The following is a 27,609-nucleotide window of genomic DNA, read 5'->3' as shown; positions in this document are numbered from 1 at the left end:
TAGTTCACGAAATACACTCTTTTTTGACTAATATCAACATAAACCATTTCAATTTTTTTCAGCGCTTAAGTTCAAAAGTTAGGCCTAGTTTGTAAACCTGTGGGAAGTGAGAAATTAAAAAAATATATAATGGAACGCTTTAGCACTGAGGCAACGACTTCTACCTGCCCAAATTGCATCGCATGGCTGGGCCCTAACATACACTTTCACACTCAATCTTCCAAACACATTCACGTGCATCCATGGGTGCACGCGACCCTTTGAAAGCATCACCTTCGAAGTTAGACGCACACCACACCGGATCCGACCACCATCGTCATCGTCGTCATCATCGTTTCCCTTCCAATTTGTTATGCATTTACTACGCATTTCTCATTATCGTTTGGTTGGAGAAGATATGATCGAACTTCAACTACTGAACAGTGGTTCCATAAAAGAAGTTCCCATGCCAATAAAGTGTTCGCGTGACTGCTGACAGTTGATTGAATGCACTAGAACGCAGATTCATTGAGTACTAGAATAACATTTGAGAAAATGAATTGTCAATACAACAAATACAAAAAAAAACTGCATTTGTACACACGATTCATATCATAACATCCTTGCATAGATACATTCCTTTGAACGACCTTCTCAATTGGGATTTCCCAACATTTCTTAGCGAAGGGCACAATCTGCAGCATATTTACCACGGCCTTAAAATACACTACTTCCTATTCTTTTTTTTTGCACGGAGGATGCGTTCAACTAAAAAATATTAAAAGGAGAATCCTAAGCAAATATTCTTTGTATCAGATAGATTTGTGAATCAAATATATGAAACTGTGTTCAATATTCATATGTGAAAATGTATACCCACTGAATAAAAACGGTTGACGTTGAGTTTTCATTGACACAAACAAAACATCGAATTTTAATTTAATATAAGTCAACATGAAACTACATTCTAGATCTAGACCATTTATATTTAAAGTAAGTCCCAAATTGTATAAGAACGAACGTGACTATCATTGAAATCTAATTGATTTACAGCTAAAATGCTGCTGTAACGTCTTGTAAAGGGAAGACCTTAGCCATTTTGGCCCAATGTCACCCCTATTGACGGTATACAAAATTACGCTGGAAAAACGGTTCCTTGATAACGACACGTTATGTAGTTATAATAATAAATACGACTCAGTGTTCCATGAACCGCTCCAGTTTTTCTTTTTCTGCTGCACGTTAATTTTCTAATTGTCGTAAAAACTTTTTCACTCACGAACACGTGCGACGAATAAACGCCTCAACCTAGCAAACTAACCCACCAATATTCGGCTGTTCTGATGTTTATTCACAGTCTATCCTACTGTTTGAACGACGGATGGTGGATAGTGGTGCTCCAGTAGAATAGTTTACCTGGTTCCACACACAATACACAGCATTGCGGATCACAAACAAATTTCCGATCTGGCCGGTAGAAATAATTGCTAAGAACCAGAAAAATCTGCTTTTCGTCATCGAAATCCGATGTGGTCTCGCCAGCACTGAATTAATTTGCTGATCATAACAAGACATTCGGACCGCCACCAGCTCGCGGGCTGCTGTACTGTATCACTATCGAATTCGGTGTGCCTATAATTGCTTTTTTCCTGTTCAAACAATGTTTGGGCTTAGTGTTGACTTCCACCGCGCGGTTGATGCTATCTGTTCTGTCCACTACCACCACTGATGACGCTGATGACGATGATGATGCCAAAACATTCGGCAGAGCTCAACAGGTTGAGAGGGCACATATAGGCATGGAAAAATCAGTCCGTTTTCAGCTGCTGCCGTTTGTGGGTCGAACGACGTGCGTGTTAAGGCTCTAGAGCGTGCGTGATTGTTGCTGATCTTTGGGAGGCTATATTAGACGTAGAATAGTGTTGCAGCATCGGATTGCGCGTAAACTAAGCCAAAGTTATAGTATTTAGTGTGAACAAAGTACAAAGAACAAAAAAGTGACGATCGATTAAAATGTTGGAATTTAATGTAAAATGCATGTGTTTGCTCGTAGTGGCCTTGATGGTGATCGCAACAGGTAATTTAATTATTTTTTTTAAGGTAATGCTTAATAATGCATTGTACAACATGTTTTGTGTTCAAGGTGTTAATGCAACAATTATTGGCGGAGACAGCATTTTCTTTTCTCTTACTCACTCTCCTAAACATACACGAGAAAGAGAAAGATAGAAGAGGGGGCAGCTTGCCTCCTCTTTCATCCCGCTCATTCTCGTGCATGTTAAGGAGAGTGAGTAAGAAAAAAGAAAATGCTGGCTCCACCAATGGCAACAATACTAAACAAATTTCATAATATGTGCTGCATATCAGAAACAATCTAAATGAGATACTTATTTAGTAGATATGAGAGATACAAGAACTGAAACTAGTACATATTAACATCCTTACAAAATCGTAAATTGATGTTTCTAGTTCAAAAGTATTGTTCTAACCATTATCATGGATTATATATTCGTAGAGCTAAATAATACCAAGGGAAAAGAGATAGTTAAATGACAGTTTCTTAAGCTGAAGTTTGCTTAAAAAGAGTTAGTTGAACTCTTATTCAACTTCATTGATCATCGATCAAAAAACGATCAAATCTGACTATACATGTCAATGGTTGCTACTCCGTGATTGATCTGAGCTGGTACCAATTGCACTGAGATCCAAATGAATAAGGGCTGGGACACTCCACTTATTCTCAAAGTGCGATTTAAGCAGCTCATACATCTTGGATCGATAACGGCGAGGGCCCCTTTATTGAAGAGACTTTCAGCCCTCGGCTGGATCGTCTCTATGTCTTATACTTAGTCTTATAGAGTAAGTCTTATACTTATCTTTTAGAGATGACGCAAATATGTATGTACCTGATTTTTGAATAATAAAACCTGTTTTCACTTTAAGTATAATAACTTTCTCATGTTTCAACTATTTTTTTAGAAATCACTTTCAAATTGGTTCTCGTATGAATTTGTAGAGCATTTTTTTCCAAAAATCACACAAAATACTTGTAAAAAGAAAATGTGGTTAACCCTCTAATACCCAATCCCGCCTTTAGACGGGGTATAGTTTGAGCATTTTTTTGTTTTTTGTTTCGTGGAAAATCCTTTTTTTATATTTTTGGCTGATATTTAGGACTGTTCTGTATATCTCAAAATAGTTTTTGGTGTATTTTAATGCGTATTTACTTTTTTTAAAAATCATTGAAAAATTGATGTTTTAGTCAACTTTTACAAATCAATGTTTATTTTGTATTTAATCGCTACAATTAACATATTTTAAATTTTTCCCAAATCATTCTATCCTTGTTTGATAGTTTAACCCATATCCGCCCAGCGTCCTATTTATAGGACAGATGCCCCGAACGCCCAGCGTCCTATAAATAGGACAGTCCTTTGGATGTGAATATCTCCAGAATTATGCAAAATTTTAGAATACTTGCTTCAGAGAAGATGTTCTCCACATCCATACCTTGCTCATAGTGGGCAATATAGTATGTGACTGGTTCACTAGGTGGCGTAAACGATGCTGCAAAGAATGCATATTGTCACGATCTATGAGCATCATTTCCAATGCGAAAAAAAAGTTATTTCCCTGGAATCTTGGCAATGGTTAATAATTTACAGTTCATTTCTTCGGCAGAGTTGTTAATCAATACATACAAAAGTCGATGTATGTATGATTGTATGTTTATTTGCTTGTATGTTTATATGTTTGTATGTTTGTCTATTTGTATGTTTATATGTATGTATGTATGTGTATATGTATGCCGGAACATAGGCATAACTCTGAAATGCGTCAAGAAATTTCAATCAAATTTGGTATACACATTCCTTAGGATGTGGAGGTGGTAGCAAGGATATTTAAATTCAAGATGGCGGCTTAGGTTCCAAGATGGCGGTATAATATATGAATATATGCTTTAACGACAATGCTGCTTCGGATACTATGCAATATGGATATCTATCGATCGGGCTTGATGAGTAGAAGTCAAAAATGGATATTTTACGCCATTTTGAAATCTAAAATGGCGGACCATATCCAAGATGGCGGTCACGGAATAGTAGTTTGATCTATTATACTATGCAATATGGGTATCGATCGATCGGGCTTCATGAGTAGAAGTCAAAAATCGACATTTGACCCTATTTCGAAAACCACGATGGGTATCTATCGATCGGGCTTCATGAGTAGAAGTCAAAATCGATATTTGACCCTATTTCGAAATCAAAGATGGCGGCCACGGAATGGTAGTTTGAGCTATGATACTATGCGTTTCTGTAATACGGAACGTGAAACCTCGGAACATCTGCTTTGCAGTTGTAGTGCTTTATACACGCGCAGGCAAAGATTTCTAAATAGTGGTTGCTTGCAAACCAGTGAGATCTGGTCTGCAGAACCTGGGAAGGTCTTGGAGTTTATCAATTCCATTGCACCTGACTGGGAGACAACGCGTCGTGGCAGTAGCTGATTACTTGACACATGGTAATTAGCTGGCTAGATGCGAATATCAAAACGGGACATGCCACAAAAGTTCAGCCTATTGGACGCAGTGGCTTAATTTCCCCAACAGGGGAGGAAAAAAAATGCAATATAGGTATCTATCGATCGGGCTCCATGACTAAATGTCAAAAAACCGATATTTGACTCTGTTTAGAAATCTAAGATGGCGGCCCATATCCAAGATGGCGGCCACAGAATGAAACCATGCAATATGGGTATCTATCAATCGGGCTTCATGAGTAGAACTTAAAAATGAATATCCGACGCCATTTCGAAACCCAAGATGGCGGACCATACCTAAGTTAGTGGCCACGGAATGGTAGTTTGAGCTATAATACCATGCAATATGCGTGGTGGAGCAGACGGTCGGGTAGAGGGTTTGTGTGAATGATAGAGTAGAGGGAGTGAAGTAGAAGGTTAGGGTAGAGGATAGGGTAGACGGTAGGGAGAAGGGTAGAATAGAGAGTAGGTTTGAGGGTAGGAAAAATGTTAGGGTAGAGAGTAGGGTAGACGGTACGATTAAGCACAATAAAGACTAGAGGGTACGGTAAAGCATAGGGCAGTGTCTATAGTAGAGGATAGTTTAGAGGGTACGGCAGATGATAGGGTTGAAGGTTAAATATGATAGAGCGTAGGATAGAGGGTTGGCATAGAGGGCAAAGAAGACAGTAAGGTAGGGGCTAGAGAAAAGGATGAAGAATTGAGATGAGATTAGATGAGCTGAGGTTCTTTTTTGAGATACCTTCAGGAATTCTTTCCAGGACTTCTTCAGGCATTCCTTTCGAGAATCTTCTCAGGTTTATTCCCGAGATTCCTTCAGATATTGTTTCCGAGATTGCTGTATAGATTGCTCCGGAGTTCTCTTCAGGGATTTTTGCAGGCGTTGTTTTGGAAAATCCTGAAAAGATTCTGTTAGTTATTCATTTCTGCATTCTTTCAGGGATTTTTGCTGGAATTCCTTCAAAGATTCCTTCCATGATTCCTGCTGTTATTCCTTAAAGGATCCCCAAAAAAAAATAAAAAATAAAAAAATATATGTTTCTTCCGAGATTGTTTTCAGGCAACCCTAGATCATAGAGACATCTTCTATGGTTTTTGCAGGAATGCCTGCTCAGATTCTGGCCGGCATTCCAGTCATGATGTCCCTAAGTAATACATCAGGTATTCTTTACGGGATTCCTTCAGGAATAACTTCAGGGATTTTTACCAGAATTTCTGTAGAAAATCCTGAAAGGATTCTTTCAGAAATTTTACCCAGCATTCTTTCACGGATTTCTTCTGGAATTAATTCACACATTCATTTTAGTTTACTTTCAAAGTGTTCGAAACATATTCAGAGAATCCTAATGGAATGCTTTCTATGAGCCGGGATCCTCGCTCGGGATTTATACAGCAATTCCTCCCGGAATTTCTTCTGTGAGTATTTCAGAGATTCCTACCAAGCTTTCAGTTGAGATTCCCTCAGAACTCTACCAGATATGACTCTCAGAATTTCTTCTGTATATCCTCCCGGGATTCATTCGGGGATTTCGCATTATCTTTTCGATGTAACTTTGATAGTGCCCAGAATAACACCATAAAATTCACATATTGTTCACGAATAAACAATCATGGAGTAGTACAAGCATAAAGTGGAGAAGCCGTGTAGAGTATATCTGGTTGAAATTTTATATCAAAACATGGAATGATGATGAACCTGGGCGTGTTAGTAGAATACCTGTAAATACCAGACACCGAAGATGACCATATAGTTGAGGTCGAAATACGTATCTGTCAAAGGAGACAAATTAAATGGAACAGTACTTAACACGATTTTCTTTTTTAAATGTAAAAAACTTCTGAAAAGTTTACGTATCATGAGTACGTAAAGAGAGTTTGTGGGGTGCTGAAGGAAAAACTCAATTACCTTATTAGAAATAATTATCTGTGTAACTTCTAAAATATTTTAACGTTTGCTTATGCCACACATAGTGAGCTCTCTTTATTTGATTTGTTGAAAAAATGAGAAATGTTGAACACTGCAGTCTAAACTACATGAAATTACAAGAACCATGCATTGCATACTTTTAGGCGTTAATCGGGTTATATTTCTGCCCCAATTTATAAGTCCTTTTTCTATTCTTTCAGAGTGGTTATCATCTCTCTCACTTGTTTAGAGCTGCATTTTATCTATACGGATCAGAACATAACGATAGCGTAGAAGTCGTGCTGAAGTAGAACTCGAGAAAATTATCAGATATTGAGGACCTACAATGAAGTTTTTTTTCTGGAACTACACCATAGACATCCATTTTTTTCATCAAATCATGCTTATTTTATTGGAACTCGACCTTTGATAACAAATTTATTTGAAAATTTAAATTGTGAGACACCTTGGGCGTTAACGGGTTAAGGGAATCGAATACACTCTAAGACCGTTCGCAATGCTGTTTTATTTTGTATGGCGAGTTTTAAAATTTTTAAAACTCGCCATAAAATTATTTTCCTTAAAATTACACGGAAAATAAATTTTTCTGCGAAAAAAATTTAAAATAATAATATTTCAACAATTATTATAAAATCTCAAAATGTTTTCATCTCAAAAAATCCGTTCCCCAAATTGGCTTCCAGGAAAAATATAAAAGTGTGGGGATGTTCAAAAATAAAAATTAGAAAAATCAAAAACTGAAATTCACAATATCGAGAATTAAAAAGAATCATCTTCCAAAACATGTTTAAATCGATTTTAGATGACGAAAAATGATATTTAGATCAAAATCAAAAATTTGGGTATTAGAGGGTTAAATACTGTTCCTTTTAATTCCACTAAGAATTTGCACTCTTTGACCCTTCAACTGCTTGACCAATTTTAAATCCTTTAGCGTTGGTTTGCAGATATTTTTGGTTCCTGAACATGTCCTGACCAAATTATCCGTTAAAGTATTTATTTTTATGATCCATTTAATGGGATTTTGGAATTTTTCAACACCCCCCTCCCCTTCGTACGGGTTTCTTGTATACATAATGCATTGCTTGTCACACTTTCCAGAACACAACCACCTCCCCCCCCCCTGAACGTGACGTACTTAATGGATGCCCCCTAAATATACTCAAAAACTTGTCTTTTCATGTAAAATTAAAGTTTATGACGTTTTTTGGCATTTTCACCAAAACCAGATACTAAACACTATACATATTTAGATATACAGAACAAAGTTACGGATCTTGTAAAGGATTGCATTTTGAACATGAAAGTGTTTTTATATTCTATCCATACTGAAACAATTTCCTAAAGGTACAAACTGTACTGCATTGCATTCACAACATTTTAGAAAACAAAAATCAGTGAAAATCAGTAAAATCAATAAGCCACTCTTTTCTAACCATGAAAATGGTGTTCAAGGACCAAATTGTCTTTTTTATTTTGAAACTTGATATTACTCAGCTCATTGCTGGTTTTGAACATAATTGCTTTTACCAGTATGAGTTCTACATTATTTTAAGTGAACTGTGCTGGGGAAAAACTACTTTGTAAAAAATTGCATTAAATATTTTTACTATGCAGAAGAAAATTATTTAAAACAAAAACCGCAAGTCATCGATCAAATGCAAGCTAAGAGTTTCCTCTTTAATTTGGTGCTAAGTGTGAAATATACTTACTTGATACTTGATGGGCTACAACTCGTAGCGGTGAGTCTACGCCAAATGAAGTATCCGCCTCCACTGGCCTCGGTCCTAGGCCAATCGCTTCCAGCCGCCCTGAACGTTTAGAGTCCTTAGGTCCTCCTCAACTGCAAAAAGCCAACGTGTGCGTGGCCTTCCACGAAGCGGACGACCCCTTCCTAGTTCTCTGCTGAATATAATTTTGCTTGTCGTTCCTCCGGCATACGAGCTACGCGTCCAGCCCACCGCAGCCTGCCGTGTTGTATTTGCTTCACTATATCCATCTCTTTATATACCTGGTACAATTCGTAGTTCATGCGACGCTGCCAGATGCCGTCCTCCAATTTACCACCGAGTATTTTTCGCAGCACTTTACGTTCGAAGACTCCAAAAGCTCTCCGATCAACTTCTTTCAACGTCCATGACGTTTCATGACCGTATAAAGCGACCGGATGAATCAGAGTCTTGTACAACGGGAGTTTTGTCTTCGTTTGCAGTCTGCGAGACTTCAGCTGGTTTCGCAGACCGAAAAAGGTCCGATTCGCAGCCGCAATTCGTCTTTTCACCTCGCGGGTAACATCATTATCGCACGTCACTAGAGTTCCAATATAAACAAATTCATCCACAACTTCAAACTTGCACCACCTAGCACCACTTCGTCACCACTACCACGTCCGGACCGACGTGGACCACCAGCAATCATGTACTTAGTCTTTGTGGTGTTAATCGTAAGTCCAATCCTCGCAGTCTCCCTCTTAAAAGGTACGAACACCTCTTCCACGGCCCGACGGTCGATTCCGATGATGTCGATATCGTCCGCAAAGCCCAGGAGCATATGCGACTTCGTGACAACGGTTCCGCTCCTGTGCACACCAGCTCTACTTATCGCTCCTTCCAGTGCTATGTTGAATAGTAAGTTCGAAAGAGCATCGCCCTGCTTCAGTTCGTCAAAGGTTACGAACGATGACGAAATTTCATCCGCAACCTGTATATTTGATTTCGATCCGTCAAGCGTCCTACGAATCAGTCTAATCAGCTTCGCCGGAAATCCATGTTCGATCATAATCTGCCATAACTCGTTTCTCTTCACTGAATCGTACGCCGCCTTGAAATCAATAAACAGATGATGGGTCTGCAAGTTGTTCTCCCGAAATTTATCGAGAATCTGCCGCAGGGTGTACATCTGATCCGACGTTGATCGGTTCTCACGAAATCCTGTCTGATATTTTCCGACGAAGGACTCTTCAATCGGTCTCAGCTTGTGGAAAAGAACTCCGGACAAAATTTTGTACGCTGAATTGAGGAGTGTTATTCCTCTGTAATTCGCGCACTCCAGTCGATGCCCTTTCTTGAAAATAGGGCAAATGAGACCATCCAACCAACTAGCGGGCAGTTCTTCCTCCTCCCATATCTTTAATACAATACGGTGTAAGAGTTGATGCAGCTGCTCACTACCGTACTTGAGAAGCTCGGCCGGGAATTCGTTCTTCCCAGCAGCCTCGTCTAGCCTCGTCTAGCGTTGGAGATTCCACAGCTCGTCCGTCGTCGACGATTCGAATTTTGTCCGTCACTTTTCCACTCCCACCGTTCAACAATACCTCAAAGTGCTCTCTCCACCTGGCAGCCACCATTGTCTTGTCTGTCAGCAAGTTTCCATTACGGTCGTTGCACATGACGGGAACACATGAGCAGTGCATATCACCTCCCATGCTGCTGTACTCATCGCTCCGTGAATAGACTCCCACAGAGTGTTGAGATTATCGCTCTCATTGATCTGAAATGTACTACCGAGGTTATTTTCCCATACAAATTTTGAATGAATGGTACCCAAAACAAGGGTATTTTTTTCAAAACTGGTTCCAGAGATCATACAAAATGAATAAAAATTGTTCTGGATCCCCGATAAACCATTTACCTGTTAGCATCAAACCTAAGGAGATAACCTTAGTTTTCATTCGTATCAAAAATTCGCATTCAGAAGTTATGTTTGCAACATCTAACTAAAGAAAGAGAATCTTTAAATTCATCACTTCCTTCAAAACTATAGTTTTGGATTGGAATTTCAATAAAATAAGTGATACATATGAAACTTTCAACAATTTCTCTGAACATACAACTCAGGATGCCTCTGGTGCAGGTATCTGGGCTCCTAGCTTAGTTTAGCACATATCTATGGTTTCTACTTCATGATTGACCTGAACCAATGACAGTTATACAATGATTCAACTGAATAATTAACTGGGAATGGTCAGCAATTCTCACTGTGCAACCATCAGAGACTCTATTTAACCTTCCGTAACCCGCGCGGTTGGCCACCACCGTCAACACCACGCTAATGCTGGGTGCAAAAAGCGAGATTTTTCAACGTGTTGTACAAAATACTACAGCGCCATCACTCGAGGGTTAACGGTACAATAAGTCCATATAGGGGTGATACACAAATTGAGTCACGCAAAATTCAACATTTCAATACCCCCCCCCTTCTAAGTCACACATTTTGTATAAAACCTTGATTTTTTTTTGTATAGGTCGTCCGTCACGTTATGCAAAACCACTCCTCCTCCTAAAAGCGTGACGTAATTTTGTGCATGGCTCCATAGACAAATGTATAGTGAAATTCACAATGAATTTAAGTACAATTTTTGAAAAACCACTCCAGAAACTTGGAAAAATATTTTCCAAAATTCATACCAGTAATCCGAAAACTCGCTACCCAGGCGTGAATTTCTTTTTTTATCTAGTTCATTTATTTGGGGCTCAATCGTGTATAATGCTTTGCCGAGCCGAAGATCTTTTTTGTACTTAATAGTATACATTATACAGAGTAATAACTTTTTCATGATATCTGTTAGTAATGGGTGGAAGCCAGGGTACTCGTGGCAGCTCGAGGTTAGAAGGTCACATTTTTAGGAATGGACAGGGTAAGGATTAGGCCAATGGTTTCACTGCAGCTCATCCGGGGGTGAATCGCATCTTGCTAGCGTATTCGGTGCCTTGTGGTGTTGGTACCAACTTGTTGTGGGAGGCGTGAATTTCATCAGAAACCAGATTTTGACTTTGTTCAGAATTTGCATCTTCGGATCCTGTCCAAACTATTTCGAAAGTGGTAAATTCAATTCTTGAGTAGGAACACCTCTCCGTAATGTTTCAAATTTCCCACTGAAATTTTGATTTGTACTATAGACTATAGTCAAAAATAGCAGCGAGACAATATTAAAATGTGAAGCCGGATTCAGCTTATTTCACTAGTTTACAAAATGAAATTAAAGTCATGAACTTCTGTCAACGACCAAAATTGTCCGCATGACCAAGTGCTGATTTCGCAATTGTACACTAAAAGAGAATTTACTACAATTCAAATGTCTTGCGTTACCTGAATGTAATATCTTTCGATCACCTGAATACAGGTGTAGGGTCTAAACGAACGATAAAATTTAAACACTCTTCAGCCTACTAAGGGACCGTTCATTAACCAAGTAGACGTTTTGGGGCGAGGGGGAAATTCTTTCCAAAATCTATTGCGCGCAAACCCCAAAATTTTATTCCCATCTTTGGGTTTCCGCGCCGACGACCCAGCGCCAGATTCGGCGACAAGGAAATATAACAGCAGTCGCCGGACAGTTGGCAATCCTGATATTTGACGGCGGTCGTTCGTTAGTTGTGTGAGTCGACTGTTGTCATGCAAATAGAGCGTTTTGCTGACAGTTGGGTTATTGTTGACAGATTTTTTGTGGTATTAGTGTGCTATTTGGCGATTTGCTGTATCGCGTGAGCCTTCGCTGGAACAAAACGTCATGTATCCCAGCGAAGCAACGAAAATTTTCAGTTAAAAAAGCAATATCTCTTCACTAATTTTCAAATTTTTGTGTGGTCGAAAGTTTACCTGCGTGGTGATCATAGCCAAAATTTGGAAAAATAAATTATTAGGTGGCAACAATTGGCGATTTACCCTAATTACTTAACTCACAGAAGAATGTTTGATAAAAGTCCTATTTTGGGAGAACTGGTTCTAGATCTCAGAGCACTGGAATTATCCAATCTAAGGCTTATACCTAATATGAAAATTTGAAATTCTTTCAGCGACTAAAATATCGATAGCAGCAAACGCAATGCACCGAAAATTGCGTATTAATCCAGTTCTATCTGGTTGGTTTCGGTTCAGTTCACCGACCCATGTAACATGTCTTATTTTTTGTTTATTCTTTTGTCCAACCGCGAAAACGGGTCAAGAATGAAATTCGGTAGGTATGCAGCATGTCGGTCGCCCGTGCCGAAGATAGCCCCATACCAAATGATCCCAAACTGGGCTGCTCATAACCGACCTGAACCAGTTCGCGGTAGCTTGAAGCCAACAATCGCGGCGGCGCGGCGCGCGATCCAACCGTTTCCAATTCGGCCTGATGGGTGCGTCGCGATTGGTGTTTCCCATGGTAACGCACTTACAGGGGATAGACAAAATGATCGGGACAGGCAAAATTTTCACTTTTCAAAAAATGTTCAACTGGCTGAAACTTTTGGAAAAATGCATCAATTATTCTCAAATTTTCAATGTAAGTTGATCAACTAGTTGTGTATCAGTGGACAAAATTTGGAAAAGATCGGGCTATTCTGCACGAAGTTATAAAGATTCTAGAAAAATGTAAAATTATCCGATAGCCAACTTTGAGCTGTTATTCCTCCGGATTCAATGGACCGAATGCAATGAAATTTTGACCATTTATGACTTATATAATGAGCTTTGAAAAACGTTTGACACAACTTTAAATTATTAACAAGAGGAAAAGTTATAGCGATTTTATTTATTTTATGATTTTTTAGTAAATTGGTCTATTTTTAATATGCATCCCATAACTTTTTCTATTAATTGAAGGCTATGGTGTTACTTTCCTTTAAAACATATTTATATTCAAGGCAACTAGAGGGAATTTAAATGAACTATAATTAGCATCTTGAATTTTGAAACGATGTTGAAGTTTCAGAAAATTTGGTGTTTTATTAGAAAAATAAACTATTCGTAATAATTTTCTTCCGTGTTGAGAATTTTAAGTTGTGTCAGAAGTTTTTTAAAGCTCATTATATTAGTCATAAATAGTCAAAATTTCATTGCATTCGGTTCATTAAATCCGGAGATATTACAGCTCAAAGTTGGCTATCGGATAATTTTACCTTTTTCTAGAATCTTTATAACTTCGTGCAGAATAACCCGATCTTTCCCAAATTTTGTCACTGATACACAACTAGTTGATCAACTTACAGTGAAAATTTGAGAATATTTGATGCACGTTTCGAAAAGTTACAACTAGTTGAACATTTTTTGAAAAATAAAAATTTTGCCTGTCCCGATCATTTTGTCTATCCCCTGTACATGTGGCAAGATAGCAACGATTGATGCTTAAAGAAACGTATCGCTTCTAGCAGGTGAACCCGGCAAAGGCCAACAACGGGTCTTGGTTGTATAAGTTCAGTTTCGTTGATGTAACTTACTTATAAGAGATATCTCGGGATATTCAATTCCTTCAGACCATATTTGTCACAAAAAACTTTCTCCAGAGCTTCATATTAGAAATTCATTTAGACGATACTATAAACATCAGGGTGGCCCACACTTACATGAAAAACAAAAAAATTGAAAAATGCCAAGTCATACCACCTAAATCGTTTGTTTTGGACTCCCAGAAGCTACGTTCAAAATTTGAGCAAAATCGATTAAGCCTAAGGGGCGCTCAAAGTGCTTGAAGTTTGTATTTATAATCTAATAAACTAATTCCTATCACCTCTTTCAAACAATCAATTAGGTATTTCAAATAATGAAATGAATGCAGCAAACATACTACAACAGTTGCTTTCTTAGATATTCTGTACACCATTTTCTGGGAATTTCTGCATTGAATGGAGTCTTTGGGAGAAATATTTGAGACAACTATTACAAAGATTGCTTCAGAGTTTATCACAGAGATTAATTTAAGAACGCTCTTGACGATTCCTTTAACAATTTTCCCAAAGAATTTTTCATGATACTATCTAGCACTAGTTTCAAGCAACTCTCATAAGTACAGGTTTCTTCAAACTTTTTTAAAAATCTTCTAGGGACAGGTCTGGACAAATTCCTGAAAAATGAACATCCTACTAAAATTCTAATAAATTTCAAAAAGAATCTTTAGTGAAATTCTCAGAAAAGGGAAATCCTACACACTAAAGTAGTCTCAACTCCAATAGTGACACAATTGACCAATCTGAAGGATTCCGGTGACCAACGACACCCGAGCAGAAGGGATTCATTTATTTAGTTAACATCCAATTCATGATAATACTGAATCAACAATTTGCCGCCATAATACTCGATTTGCAGCTGCAGCTCTCCAACGTCGGTCACGCCAAACACTCGCCAGATCACACTCCACCTGGTCCACCCATCGTGCTCTCTGCGCTCCTCGCCTTCTTGTGCCAACCGGATGGTTAGCAAACACCAGCTTTGCTGGGTTGTTGTTCGGCATTCTTGCAACATGTCCTGCCCATCGTATCCTTCCGGCTTTGGCTACTTTCTGAATGCTGGGTTCGCCGTAAAGTGCAGCGAACTCGTGGTTCATCCTTCTCCGCCACACACCGTTCTCCTGTACGCCGCCGAAGATCATCCTTAGCACCCGTCGCTCGAAAACTACGAGTGCTTGCAGGTCCTCCTCGATCATCGTCCATGTCTCGTGTCCGTAGAGAACCACCGGTCTTATTTACGTCTTGTACATGGTACATTTAGTGCGGGGGTGAATCTTTTTTGACTGCAGTTTCTTCTGGAGCCCATAGTACCCGAGCAGGAGAAAATAGCTGAAGAATAATTAACTCAGGTATGGAAAACCGAATACCTACAACCTGAATGAGGTATTAAGTAGCCCTGCATAAGAGGTAAAATACCTAAAATAATAACTGGTGTGTATTTTGTGCATAACGCGTGAATAATGACATCAGGTATGGCAATACCTTAATAATAATCGGCGATTTTTCCATACAAATAGCGATTTTTCCATAATTGAATAATACCTCAAGCAGTCCTCAACACCAAACCAATAACTCGTTGAGGTATTTCATCAATACCTACAAAATACCAAAATAAGTTATTTTCAATACCTGGGTAACCGACCAATACCTTGTCTTGGTATGATACCTGATTTTGGTATGCTCCAGTTATGTGGCAATTATTCATTCCTGCTCGGGTAGGCACGACTTCCACTGATGATGCGCCTTCGTATTTCACGGCTCACGTTAATGTCAGCCGTTAGCAAGGAACCGAGGTAGACGAATTCTTCTATCACCTCGAAAGGATCCCCATCTATCGTAACATTGCTGCCAAGGTTTGCCCTGTCTCGCTCAGTCCCACCTATGTACCAGCGACCTTTGCTGCTTCACGTTTCAGGCGGGTGTACAGTTCTGCCACCGTTCCAAATGTTCTAGCAATAATATCCATGTCATCCGCAAAACAGACAAATTGGCCGGACTTCGTGAAGATCGTACCCCGGCTGTTGAGCCCGGCTCGTCGCATAACACCTTCCAGGGCGATGTTGAATAGTAGGCAGGAAAGTCCATAACCTTGTCGTAGTCCCCGTCGAGATTCGAATGAACTGGATAGGTCACCCGAAATCCTTACGCTGTTCTGCACACCGTCCATCGTTGCTCTTATCAGTCTGGTAAGCTTCCCGGCAAAGATGTTATCGTCCATGATTTTCCATAGCTCTGTGCGGTCGATACTGTCGTATGCCGCTTTGAAGTCGATTAACGGGTGGTGCGTTGGGACCTGGTATTCACGGCATTTCTGGAGGATTTGCCGTACGGTGAAGATCTGGTCTGTTGTCGACCGGCCATCGATGAAACCGGCTTGGTAACTTCCCACGAACTCATTTACTTTAGGTGAAAGACGACGGAATATGATCTGGGATAGCACTTTGTAGGCGGCATTCAAAATGGTGATCGCTCGAAAGTTCTCACACATTAACTTGTCGCCTTTCTTGTGGATGGGACAGATTATCCCTTCCTTCCACTCCTCCGGTAGCTGTTCGGTTTCCCAGATCTTGACTACTAACTGGCGCAGACAGGTGGCCAACTTTTCCGGGCATATCTTGTTGAGTTCTGCTGTGATACCGTCCTTACCAGCCGGTTTGTTATTTTTGAAATGGTGGATGGCATCCTTAACTTCCCTCAGCGTGGGAGTTGGTTCGTTCCCATCCTCTGCTGCACCAACATAGTCATTTCCTCCGCTGCCTTGGTCCTCCATGCCTACATTCTCTTCGCCATTCAGGTGCTCGTCGAAGTGCTGCTTCCACCTTTCGATCACCTCACGTTTGTCCGTCAGGAGGCTCCAGTCCTTATCCCTGCAGATTTCAGCTTGCGGCACGTAGCCTTTGCGGGATGCGTTGAGCTTCTGGTAGAACTTACGTGTTTCTTGTGAACGGCACAGCAGTTCCATTTCCTCACACTCCGCTTCTTCCAGGCGGCGCTTTTTCTCTCGGAAGAGACGGGTCTGCTGCTTCCGCTTCTATCTGTATCGCTCCACATTCTGTCGGGTTCCATGCTGCAGCATTACCGCCCGCGCTGCATCCTTCTCCTCCAGAACTGCTCTGCACTCCTCGTCGAACCAATCGTTTCGTCGACTCCGTTCTACGTACCCGATAGTGCTCTCGGCTGCGTTATTGATGGCTGATTTGACTGTACTCCAGCAGTCCTCTAGAGGGGCCACATCGAGCACACCCTCGTCCGGCAACGCTGCCTCGAGATTCTGCGCGTATGCGGTGGCGACATCCGGTTGTTTCAGTCGCTCTAGATCGTAACGGGGCGGCCACCGGTAATGTACGTTGTTAATAACGGAGAGTTTTGGGCGCAGTTTAACCATCACCAGGTAGTGATCAGAGTCGATATTAGCGCCATGATAGGTCCTGACGTCGATAATGTCGGAGAAGTGCCGTCCATCAATCAGAACGTGGTCGATTTGCGATTCCGTTTGTTGTGGTGATCTCCAGGTGTAACGATACGATGACGTCGTGGTTTGGACAGCGGTCGTACTCGCGTTCGAGCTGCACGTAAAATGCGTCTTTGTCATCATCAGTGCTTCCGGAGTGAGGGCTGTGCACGTTTATTATGCTAATGATGAAGAATCGGCCCTTGATCCTCAACCTGCACATTCTTTCGTCGATCAGCCACCAACCGATCACGCGCTTCTGCATGTCACCCATCACTATAAAAGCTGATCCCAGCTCACGTGTGTTGCCGCAACTCTGGTAGATGGTATGATAACCTCTAAACGTTCGCACCATAGATCCTGTCCAACACACCTCCTGCAGCGCTACGATTCCGAACCCGCGGTCCTTCAGTATATCGGCGAATATGCGGGTGCTCCCGATGAAGTTGAGAGATCTGCAGTTCCACGAACCGAGCTTTCAATCGCAAGTCCCTTTTCGTCGCCATTGGTATCGGTTCACATTCTTCTCTTGTTGATTTTCCGGTGCTAGTCTTTTTTACGGCTGGCTCGCAGGGCCCGACACCAACCCGCTAACCCAGGGAGCTCGCGAGCTGGGCTTACCTTCCCGGAAGTTACGAGTTCTGCATTGGCATTTCCTCCAACTACAGTGCTAAATAGCTAGGCTCAAGCGCCAGTCTTCGCCGGGAGTGGTGTTTTTAATGGGCACCCAGGAGATAATATTTTACCTGAGCTTCCACCCCCACATTTTTTTGATATGTTATGTAAAAATGTCTCAGCTTTCAAATGATGCAAAAATTTTGAAAACCGTTGGTTGTCATCATGGTGAAAAAAATGTTATGGTATAAAAATCCAAGATGGCGGCCAAAATCAATATGGCCGACCCAATTTTTTATTATTGTAAATAGTAACTCTATCTTTCCTCTTTTCAACAACAATTCGTTTTGAGGTGCCTTTTGGAGAAACTTTCGAGTTATAACGGTTTGAATGAGCCACCATTTGACCAAAATCGAGGGGTCTGCGAAAATTGTTGTGGATCTAACTAACGGGGGGTCCATCAATTTGAGTAACCCAATGGATTTTCCTTGTTTTTTGTAGCTAGTACTTTCAGAAAATCGCCACCTTAAACATTTCTGAAGACAAGGTGTAAATAGTGGACCGGTTTCAGCGAGAATTACCCATATAACAACTTTTCAGTGGCCTCCAAAACATACTCAAATTTAAGTCATATTCTCTGTACGCTTGGAGAAGGTTTTAAAGCACGGTATGTCTGGATTGCATCGGAAAATAATCTACGACACATATAAATATTTGTGACACCTTTAGAACATTCTGAAATTAAAGTTAATAATATGGATTCAATCGTCACGTAAATGTTTGTCAAACTATTTAACCAAATAACCTCTCAGAAAATAAAAAAAAAGTCTGGAGATAAACAATACAGAAGCAAAAAATATTGTCACCAAACATGATCTCCAGAACTGTGATTCCGTATTCCGTAATCTGTATTCTAAAGTGTACATCATTAGGAAATTATGGTTTCCTCATATGTAACCCTCACACCCACGAGCTCTAACTTAGCTTCTCCCCTCAAGATACTCTTACAGGGTCGGCTCGGATTCTGATCGGCAATGCAAAAGTCGTGGCGGTACTCTTTAACGGTATATTTAGTGTATAGGTGTACTTACAAATCTATGTGCGTGTGTGGGTGTGTAAAAGCCGGCCGGCGTGGGGATTTGTAGCTTACGGCAGGAATCTGCGGTGGGGTTAGCGGCGGAAATCACGGAGAGCTGCTCGAGACCACTATCGGTAGCTGGGACTACGGAGGGCTGTAACTCTTACGGTGTTCGGTGGAGTCACGTGGTTCCTCGAGTTCCTTCGGACTCGGGATCCTTCGGGAACGGCGAGCGCGTGGTGAGATCTGAACTGCTCCGAAGGGGATCGGATTAATCGCAGTGGCCCACGAGTGACGGTGTACCCTAAAGGTTCGACTCAACCTTTTGGAGAAACCCGACCGCTTGGCGGTGGTTTGACAGGGACTCCAAACCTGGATGCAATGGGTCCTGGTAAACGATAGAAAAGGGGGCACTAAGGATTATGCTACCGAGTCCACTAACTTTTATCCACTTCATACCTGATTCTTCTGTATGAAAAGTCTCAAATTAGACTTTTTCACTTTTAAAACTGCACTTTTTAACTATGCACGATATGATAGTAATTATCTTCAAACTTATACTTGGGATAACTTTACAGTAACTTTCTTTGGCTGAGCTCGTCCTAATGGCTTGCTGGTCAACCAACGTGGAAAAGACCTGGTTACGCTTGTTAGACTCGTAGCTGACCCCCTTTTCCCTTTTCCTGATGCAAAATTTCCCATTTTATTTCTCAGCCGTTCATTCCTTATCCAAATTTCCCTTATATGTACTTCTTAATCCCATTGGTAAATGTTTGCGTGTATGTGAAGTGTAGGAACAATTTTGAATTTACAGTTTCTCCTGGAGTGTATTACAACTAGCTAAGCTACTTTATATGGTAAAAAATGGTACTATGTATTACATAGGATTTTGATGGGTTGTGCAGTAAATAATTTATTGAGCATTTATTTAATTATATAGAACTCATCGTTTAGGTTTAATCCTTATTCATGAACAGATATTAACGTGGCTCTCATAAATGCATGCCGAATCGCAGTATGCTGGAGAGTAAGCATCTCTCCCGAGCAGGAATGAATAACTGCCACATAACTGCAGCATACCAAAGTCAGGTATCATACCAAGACACAGAGATGGCATGCTCCTCAGTGCGAAACGTGAGAAGAGAAAACATACACTCTACACACGACTTTCAACGAGAGCGAGGGTGAACTACGCAACTTTTTTCACACACAAACCAGCCGCTCACTCTCTGGCATCCATCAGCGGCACACTCAAAATGAGTGCTCATACAAATGATAGAACAAGCATGTTTTTCAGTTTTTGCGTGCACATTTTGTGCGCACAGAAAATGTGCACACAAAAATTCGTTGAGTGCGCACTCAGTCGTGCTTCCAGTGCAATACTGTGTGTACCACAGGGAGTATGAAAGTACTATAGAGCACTGCATGAAATTCTCTCCTTCTCTTTCACTCCTACAGAAATTTTGTAAACAACAAGGCCACGAAACGTCAAAATCCCATACAAAATCAAAACAGTGCAGTGCCCTATTACGCCGTCTAATAGCAAATGCATCTGCTTGTCTAAGATATCACATAAATCACAGACAAATAGATATGTGACACTAACGAAATTTCAATCTCATATATCTCATGATCCTGATTACTTAGAGAGTTTGTGTCTTCGGCAAAGTTGTTTGGCTGGTCAAGGACTAACCGATAATAAAACTTAAGATTCAAAATTCCACCGCTAGGCGGTGCTAGTGAGTTAACAAATTTTGTTTTTCATAAATATCAGGAAAATTTGCAAAAAACTGCAACTAGCGCCGCCTAGCTGCAGAAACTTGAACCAAACGGTAATTATTCTGAAAGCCCATGATCTACTAAACAATATTGCCGAAGACACCATCTTTCTACAAAATCAGGATGCTGAGATATGCGAAATTTAAAATTTGTTTGCTCTCTAGCGCCGCCTAGCGGTAGAATTTTGAATCTCAAGCCTTATTATCGGTTAGTCCTTGACCAGCCAAACAACTTTGCCGAAGACACCAACTCTCTAAGTAATCAGGATCATGAGATATATGAGATAGAAATTACGTTAGTGTCACATATCTATTTGTCTGTGATTTATGTGATAATATCATAGACAAGCAGATGCAACACTGACAAAATTTCCATCCAATATATCTCAGGATCCTGATTACTTAGAAAGTTGGTTTCTTCGGCAAAGTAGTTCAGCTGGTCATGGGCTTTCACAATATGGGCCGTATGATTCGTGATTTCACCGCTAGGCGGCGCAAGAGAGCGTACAAATTTTACATTTCACATATCTCAGTACTCTGATTCTTTAGAATGATGGTGTCTTCGGCAAAATTGTTTGGTATATCAAGAGCTTTCAGAATAATTACCGTTTGGTTCAAGTTTCTGCAGCTAGGCGGCACTAGTTGCAATTTTTTGCAAATTTTCCTGATATATATGAAAAACAAAATTTGTTAACTCACTAGCACCGCCTAGCGGTGGAATTTTGAATCTTAAGTTTTATTATCGGTTAGTCCTTGACCAGCCAAACAACTTTGCCGAAGACACCAACTCTCTAAGTAATCAGGATCATGAGATATATGAGATTGAAATTTCGTTGCAATTTTTTGCAAATTTTCCTGATATATTTGAAAAACAAAATTTGTTAGCTCACTAGCACAGCCTTTTGGTGAAATTTGGAACCAAAATATCCATCAACTGTAAGTACTCGACCAGCTTAAGACTTATGCTTGTCTCTGATATCACAGGATTTGATACCCCTGGTTTTGGGCTCACTGGCATGCTTTCGGTTCACCAAATGCTCAAACAACACTGACCCCTTTGAACACACTGCGTGTGCACTGAGTTCTGTTTTTTTCTGCGTGTGCGCAGAAATTGCGCACTGGGATTATGATCTGCGGGCTCTCATTGCTCTCACGCAGCACTCTAATCACCCGCACAAAAACTCTGCGTGAGAGAAATTATGTACATTTTATTGTGCGTTTTTTCTCTTTCTCTTTTGTGAGAAAAATGAAAGTGAGAAGTTCAGTGAAAGATGAGCGTAAATGGGCACAGTTTCTGCGTGATATGCCATCCCTGGCAAGACAAGGTATTGGTCGGTTATCCAGGTATTGAAAATAACTTATTTTGGTATTTTGTAGGTATTCATACAATACCTCAACGAGTTATTGGTTTGGTGTTGAGGACTGCTTGAGGTATTATTGAATTATGGAAAAATCGCTATTTGTATGGAAATATCGCCGATTATTATTTAGGTATTGCCATACCTGATATCATTATTCACGCGTTATGCACAGAATACACACCAGTTATTATTTTAGGTATTTTACCTCTTATGCAGGGCTACTTAATACCTCATTTAGGTTGTAGGTATTCGGTTTTCCATACCTGAGTTAGTTATTCTTTAGCTATTTTCTCCTGCTCGGGTATCGGCTGAGTTCTATCTCTTACCGCCACTGTTCTCGCTCTATGAGCCATTTTACGAGACGTTTCGGATCAGCTGATCGCTCATTTCATGAATGAAAATTTGACAGGAGGTTGCGCCCAAGCCCGTGAGTGTTAATATCAATATCAACACTGTTGTCGTTTCGTAAAATAGACTATTAGGGCTTCTTTCTTAAGGTAAAAGTACCTAAACGGTAACACATAGTGGAATCGTTAAAGAAATTCGTGAAATAAGTGTTGCGCTGCATTCCTCGAAAAAACTTTGAAAGTATTCAAAATAATCTTCCATTGTTCCATTAAGATCGTAAATGTTTTCAGAATCTTGAAACGATCAAGATTTTTGACAATTTTTCTCCTGTGTCTTTTGCAAAAAATAAATTAAACTTTTTTTCGGTAATTCTCTCAAACAAATTTTTTGAAGGAAAACATTACAGAATCTGAACATGGACTTCAAAAAATGCTTGCCAAAACTGTGATAACAGATGCTGCGTTTAATTAGCACAATTAGATAAAAAAAAAAAAAAAAGACGCGACCGTTTCAGTGATAGCACCATAGATCTCAGCTGGCACGTGCGTATCGTACAACAGGTGATAACAATAATGTGTATAACATGTGTCAACAAAGAATATAAACAGCGTCTCCGGATGATGATTATGATTGTTGCCAAAATAGAGCGATAAATATTTGGCGACTAGGCGTGGACTGAGCAAATTGTGTGTGACCGAATGTGATAATTGCTTGGGCAAAATTTTCCATCTGAATGCATTAGTGAAATTGATGTTTGACTGACTGACTCTCAAACATCCAAATTGGTTATTGTTTTACGTCATGAAAATCGATTCAAATTTTGGGTTTTTGGTTTTCGGTTTTTCTCATTTAATGTTTTGTGTTTTTATTGAAGTTTTTTTTTTTTGCTTGCTGATTTTTTGAGATAAAAGCATTTCTTGTGCTTATGGTTGTCGTTGAAATACATTTATCTTCAATTTTTTCTAAGGAAGTAAATATTTTTGAGTAGGTTTTAAGAAAATAATTTTAGAGCTTATCAAAGTTTACTATACTTTTTATCTGTGATCAAAACTGAAAATTTCCGAACATTTTTAATATATTTAAAAATGTTTTAAATGGGCAAAAAAAACTTACTCATTCTTAGACAAAAAAAATGCATAGCCTGTTGCTTAAGGCGTGGTCACTTACTTATACATATATTCATCAAATTGCTACCACCAACTTTCTGTTTTAGTAAGATAATTATCCATTTTCATTTTCTTCTTATCACTTCTCTTTCTTTCGTCATCTGTTTTTTGACTTGAAAAAAGTCGTAATACCATCTAAGTTAAAAAAAAACGTAAGTTTAAAAAAAAAATGTCTTCATTAGAGAGTGAGGTATCTTACAATTCCAAATGTCTGGCCCATTCTAAAGACTGTTTCAACAAATAAGACCAATATAAACTATAACTTCCCCTAAATTTCTAAAATGGTTTCCTCTTTTCCTTTCTCCTTACGCAGCGGATGCCATCAAGTGCTATCGCTGTAACAGCTACGATAAGGCCGACTGCCTGCACGAGTCCGATGAAGACAGAGAAACGAAAAACTCTACCAAACTGTGGCCATTCCTACGCGAGTGTGAACCGGATCCCACGGGCCAAAATCGGGAACCATTCTGTCGGAAGATTTCCGTCACAAGTAAGAAGAGAACCGTGCCGGCCGAGTTACATACCTACAGTAGTGCGGCGCAAAAATCAATCGCGCCGGTGCCTAATTTCCATATTTTTCCCATTTCGCAGTTATGAAACCAAAGCACCACCGGGTGATTCGAGATTGCGGCTACGAGCGATCGCATCTGGACTGCTACTTGGCAGACAACGACGGCCATCTGGAGACGGTTTGCCAATGCTGGACGGACCAATGTAACGGGGTGCACCGGCTAACGAGCGGGACGGGGCTGGGTCTGGGACTAGCAGTCATGGTCGCCATATTGAGATTTGTAGCGTAATAGAGATTTTACCAAGGACATTATCGTTTATTGAAGTGTATGTATAAGTGTAGTTTTATCGTTTTTTTTTTGCAGAATATACTCATCGTTTGAGAACTTTATAAAAGTGCGTTTTATTTGATGAAAACATTACTTGCATAGAAGTATAGTTTATATACCCTCTAAATTCCCTTTTCGCAATCTTAATTTTAGTGTGCCTATCGAACGCGAATTTATGTTGCATACATGGACGACGCAACACATTCAACACGATTACTCATGTTTAGTACATTGCTTCAAAAATCCGGTCTGAGTTTCTCCATCCTACTCGCCTATAGAATGCCGGAACCTAAAACTAGCGTTTCTCTTGCCCAGTCTCCTCATGGGTCACCACTTCGATCCGATCCACCCCAAATTTGAAGCATTATGATAGGTATGTAGGCACAGTGCACTCACTGTTGGTGGGCTGCACGTATCGTATTTACGGTTTATGAATTATTTATGAGAACTAATCACGCGGTCACCCTTCGGAAATCAAAATTATCGCCCACTGCTCATCGGCGGTGGGTGGTGCTGGTGAGCACCACCTTCTTTTGCTCTCCTTGCAACGGGTAACTATTATCACCACAAATATTGTGCACGATTCTGGACGAAGAAATTGTACGGACCATAAACTACGGGTAAGCAGTAAAAGTGGAGTAAAAGCTGAATGAATTCTAATTTAGGTTAAAGGAGACGATAAAGATCGAGGAAGTGCTATTTCTGGTAGAATCATAAACTGAGGCTAGAAATTAAAGGTGAATGTAAGTAAAGCTTTTTATGTTTGTAGGTATGTTTCAATATGCAAGCTTGGAATTCAACACAGTTGTTGCTTCCGGTCTCCCAACGTTTCAGTTTATTTTTGTTTAATCTTCTTCAATAGGATATGAGTTAGTTTTGTAGACCACTACACTGCCGTGAGCAGCATGATTATCCTATAATTTAAAACAGCAAACTGGGATTTAATTTTCAACACCAGCGCGAGAATTGGTTTTCATAATTATAGTATGAAAAAAAATCATAAACATTCAATTTGCTATTGAAAATTCAAAATTCAAAAAGTAGGAGGAAAGGGACGGATTAGGGATTAAACCCAGGAGTTGCTGTGTATGAATCAGAAGCGGTAATCACTAGAACATCAAGCCCATCCCCGATACATTGGAAGTATGTGCGTTTTTTGAGCTCTAAAAGTGGTTTTTAGACAACTTTGATGAGAAGGTTGAAAAGATAAACCGTTTAAACTGTTTTGACCAAATTTGGAGCATTTTCCCAAAGTTTTCATAAGGCGACGCTAGAACAAATGGTTTTATCGCGTTATCTTTTTTGTTTCAAATTACTCGCCAAAGTAGTCTAAGAACCACTTTTAGAGCTTCCAAAAACGCGTATTTTCGTGTGCGGAGAATGTTGCTACGTCATTCCGTTCAAAAGATATTGATGATTTTCTAGAAAACAATAGGGACTTTTCAAGTATTTTTTTACTTGAGTCACAAAAATAACACCCGGCTCTAATTTGTTGATATGTTTTATAACAACATTTCTCCTTTTGAATGCTGGCAAAAGATATTTTTTTTATATAGGCCTCAACCCGTCATATCACCTTCTCGAAAAAATACTGTGTGTTTTAAGAAGAAAAAAACCTGTTACTATTGAACCAAAAGAGAACACGACCATCTCCGTGCACGACGCGTCTTCCAATGCTCTACAAGTGTTTCTTGGGTGACTTAGATGAAATATGAAAACTGAAAAAGTTAATGCCAGAAAACCGGTTTTTCTTGAACCACCCTGAGCTAATTCAGAAAAATATCTCTAGATCGATCAATTTTAAAGCTCCATAAAACTGTCTTAGGCAAACTTGCTCAAAATTGATCCTTATTAGAGTTATTCTTGCAAATAAAAAAGTTTGGTTTCCAATTTATTCGAAAATATAGACCACCCTAATTTTCATGTACATTGGAAAGAGGGCCTTATTATTAGGGACAACGTTGTAGAAGATCATATTTGTCTAAAAAAAACTTTTGAAGGCGCTGAATGCATATTTCCTCGTAAATCTGGTTCGTGGACCACTGTGGCATTGTATTCAGCCACTGTAACCATTAATCAGGCAATATTCTGCTAAAACTCTCACTGTTCAGCATTAATTACTAGATACATGTGCTCTTCCATAAATCCAGTATTGATGACTGCAAAATACATATCTCTAGCTTAAGAGGAAACAAACCTTCATCGTTTAGCAAAAACTCAAAAGCAGTTTTCTCGCTTAAATCTCTACGAATGTTAATGAAAAATATTTAACTGCACTCTAGTAATCATCTGGATAACAGTGAAACCATTTTCAAATACGGTTCTGTGGGTTAGAGCAAGACATCTGCTTGATGATTGCTAATGACTGAATGATGATTATTTGAGCCTTAAGGCTCAAGCATTCGTCATCATTTTTCCGAAATCGAAAAGCAGTTTTTTCGCAAAAAAGATTATGGAAATGTATTCACTGTATTCCTATCCTCATGAGGAATACAGTGAATATATTTTCGTTGCAAAATCTTTAGTTTTGAACGAGAAAACTGCTTTTAAAATTTTGATGATGACGATTATTTCAATGACGAATTGTTCCACGTTAAGTCCATTATATTGTTTAACACCAAATTAGCACAAATTCTTCTCATTCCAATACTCATTCCTGCTTCTCCTACCGTATGCGTGATAATGTTTGCACCATCGTACAAATAAGGTACCCATATCACCTGCACACACAATGTCTTGGTTTTTACAATGTCTTGGTTTTTATTGCATGCACGTAAGCTCTAACTCATATCGCAGTAGGTTGCGGGTAAAAAAGTCCAATTTCTTAAGTTTAAAATTTGCACCATGAAGGGGTAGCAGCGGTAGTCGGGACTTGTCCACGCGCAAATGTTAAAAAAGACATTACAGGAGTGTTCAGGAGAACCGTAAAACAGTCTTAGACCGAAAAAAAGCAAGGGCAACTATTCCCGAAGGTGCCCACTGGTCGTCCAACGTTAACATGGATTAAGAAAGCTATAGCTGCCACCAAAAATTAGATTTGGGTGAATTATGTGCGCTCAATGAGAAAAATGGCAAAGAAACGCGAAATCAGCGACTTAACGGCATGGCATATCGAAAAGGAAAATAATGGTGGCCTTTATGATCCTTCGACCATAGAAAAAAAACTTACATTATTACCAATGGCATCCAAGAGCTACGAGTAGCGCCATATAAGAAAGTCTTGAATTTGCCCGAACGCAACATCCGTTTTTTTCGATTTCCGAAAAACTATCGATCCGTACCAAATTCCAGAATCAATAGTTATTATAACTTTTGTTTGT

The 27,609-nt window shown here is 39.7% G+C and overlaps 1 protein-coding gene across 1 annotated transcript; it reads left to right on the top strand.

The window, feature by feature from the left end:
- The first annotated feature begins 1,352 nt into the window (after positions 1-1,352).
- LOC109415355 (uncharacterized) lies at positions 1,353-24,317 on the top strand. Its single transcript, XM_019689256.3, has 3 exons — positions 1,353-2,056; positions 23,764-23,940; positions 24,042-24,317. The coding sequence occupies exons 1-3, from the start codon at positions 1,993-1,995 to the stop codon at positions 24,248-24,250; spliced, it is 450 nt and encodes a 149-aa protein (XP_019544801.2). The 5' UTR covers positions 1,353-1,992; the 3' UTR covers positions 24,251-24,317.
- Positions 24,318-27,609: the final 3,292 nt, after the last annotated feature.

The sequence above is a fragment of the Aedes albopictus genome, chromosome 2, assembly GCF_035046485.1.
Source record: "Aedes albopictus strain Foshan chromosome 2, AalbF5, whole genome shotgun sequence".
NCBI lineage: Eukaryota > Metazoa > Arthropoda > Insecta > Diptera > Culicidae > Aedes > Aedes albopictus.
This window is presented reverse-complemented; position numbering and strand designations above follow the sequence as displayed.

Excerpts from the sequence above, each read along its gene's own strand:
- LOC109415355 (XM_019689256.3), top strand. The coding sequence starts at position 1,993 with ATGTTGGAATTTAATGTAAAATGCATGTGTTTGCTCGTAGTGGCCTTG. Across the intron at positions 2,057-23,763 it reads CTTGATGGTGATCGCAACAG|CGGATGCCATCAAGTGCTAT; the intron begins GTAATTTAATTA and ends CTCCTTACGCAG. Across the intron at positions 23,941-24,041 it reads TCGGAAGATTTCCGTCACAA|TTATGAAACCAAAGCACCAC; the intron begins GTAAGAAGAGAA and ends CCCATTTCGCAG.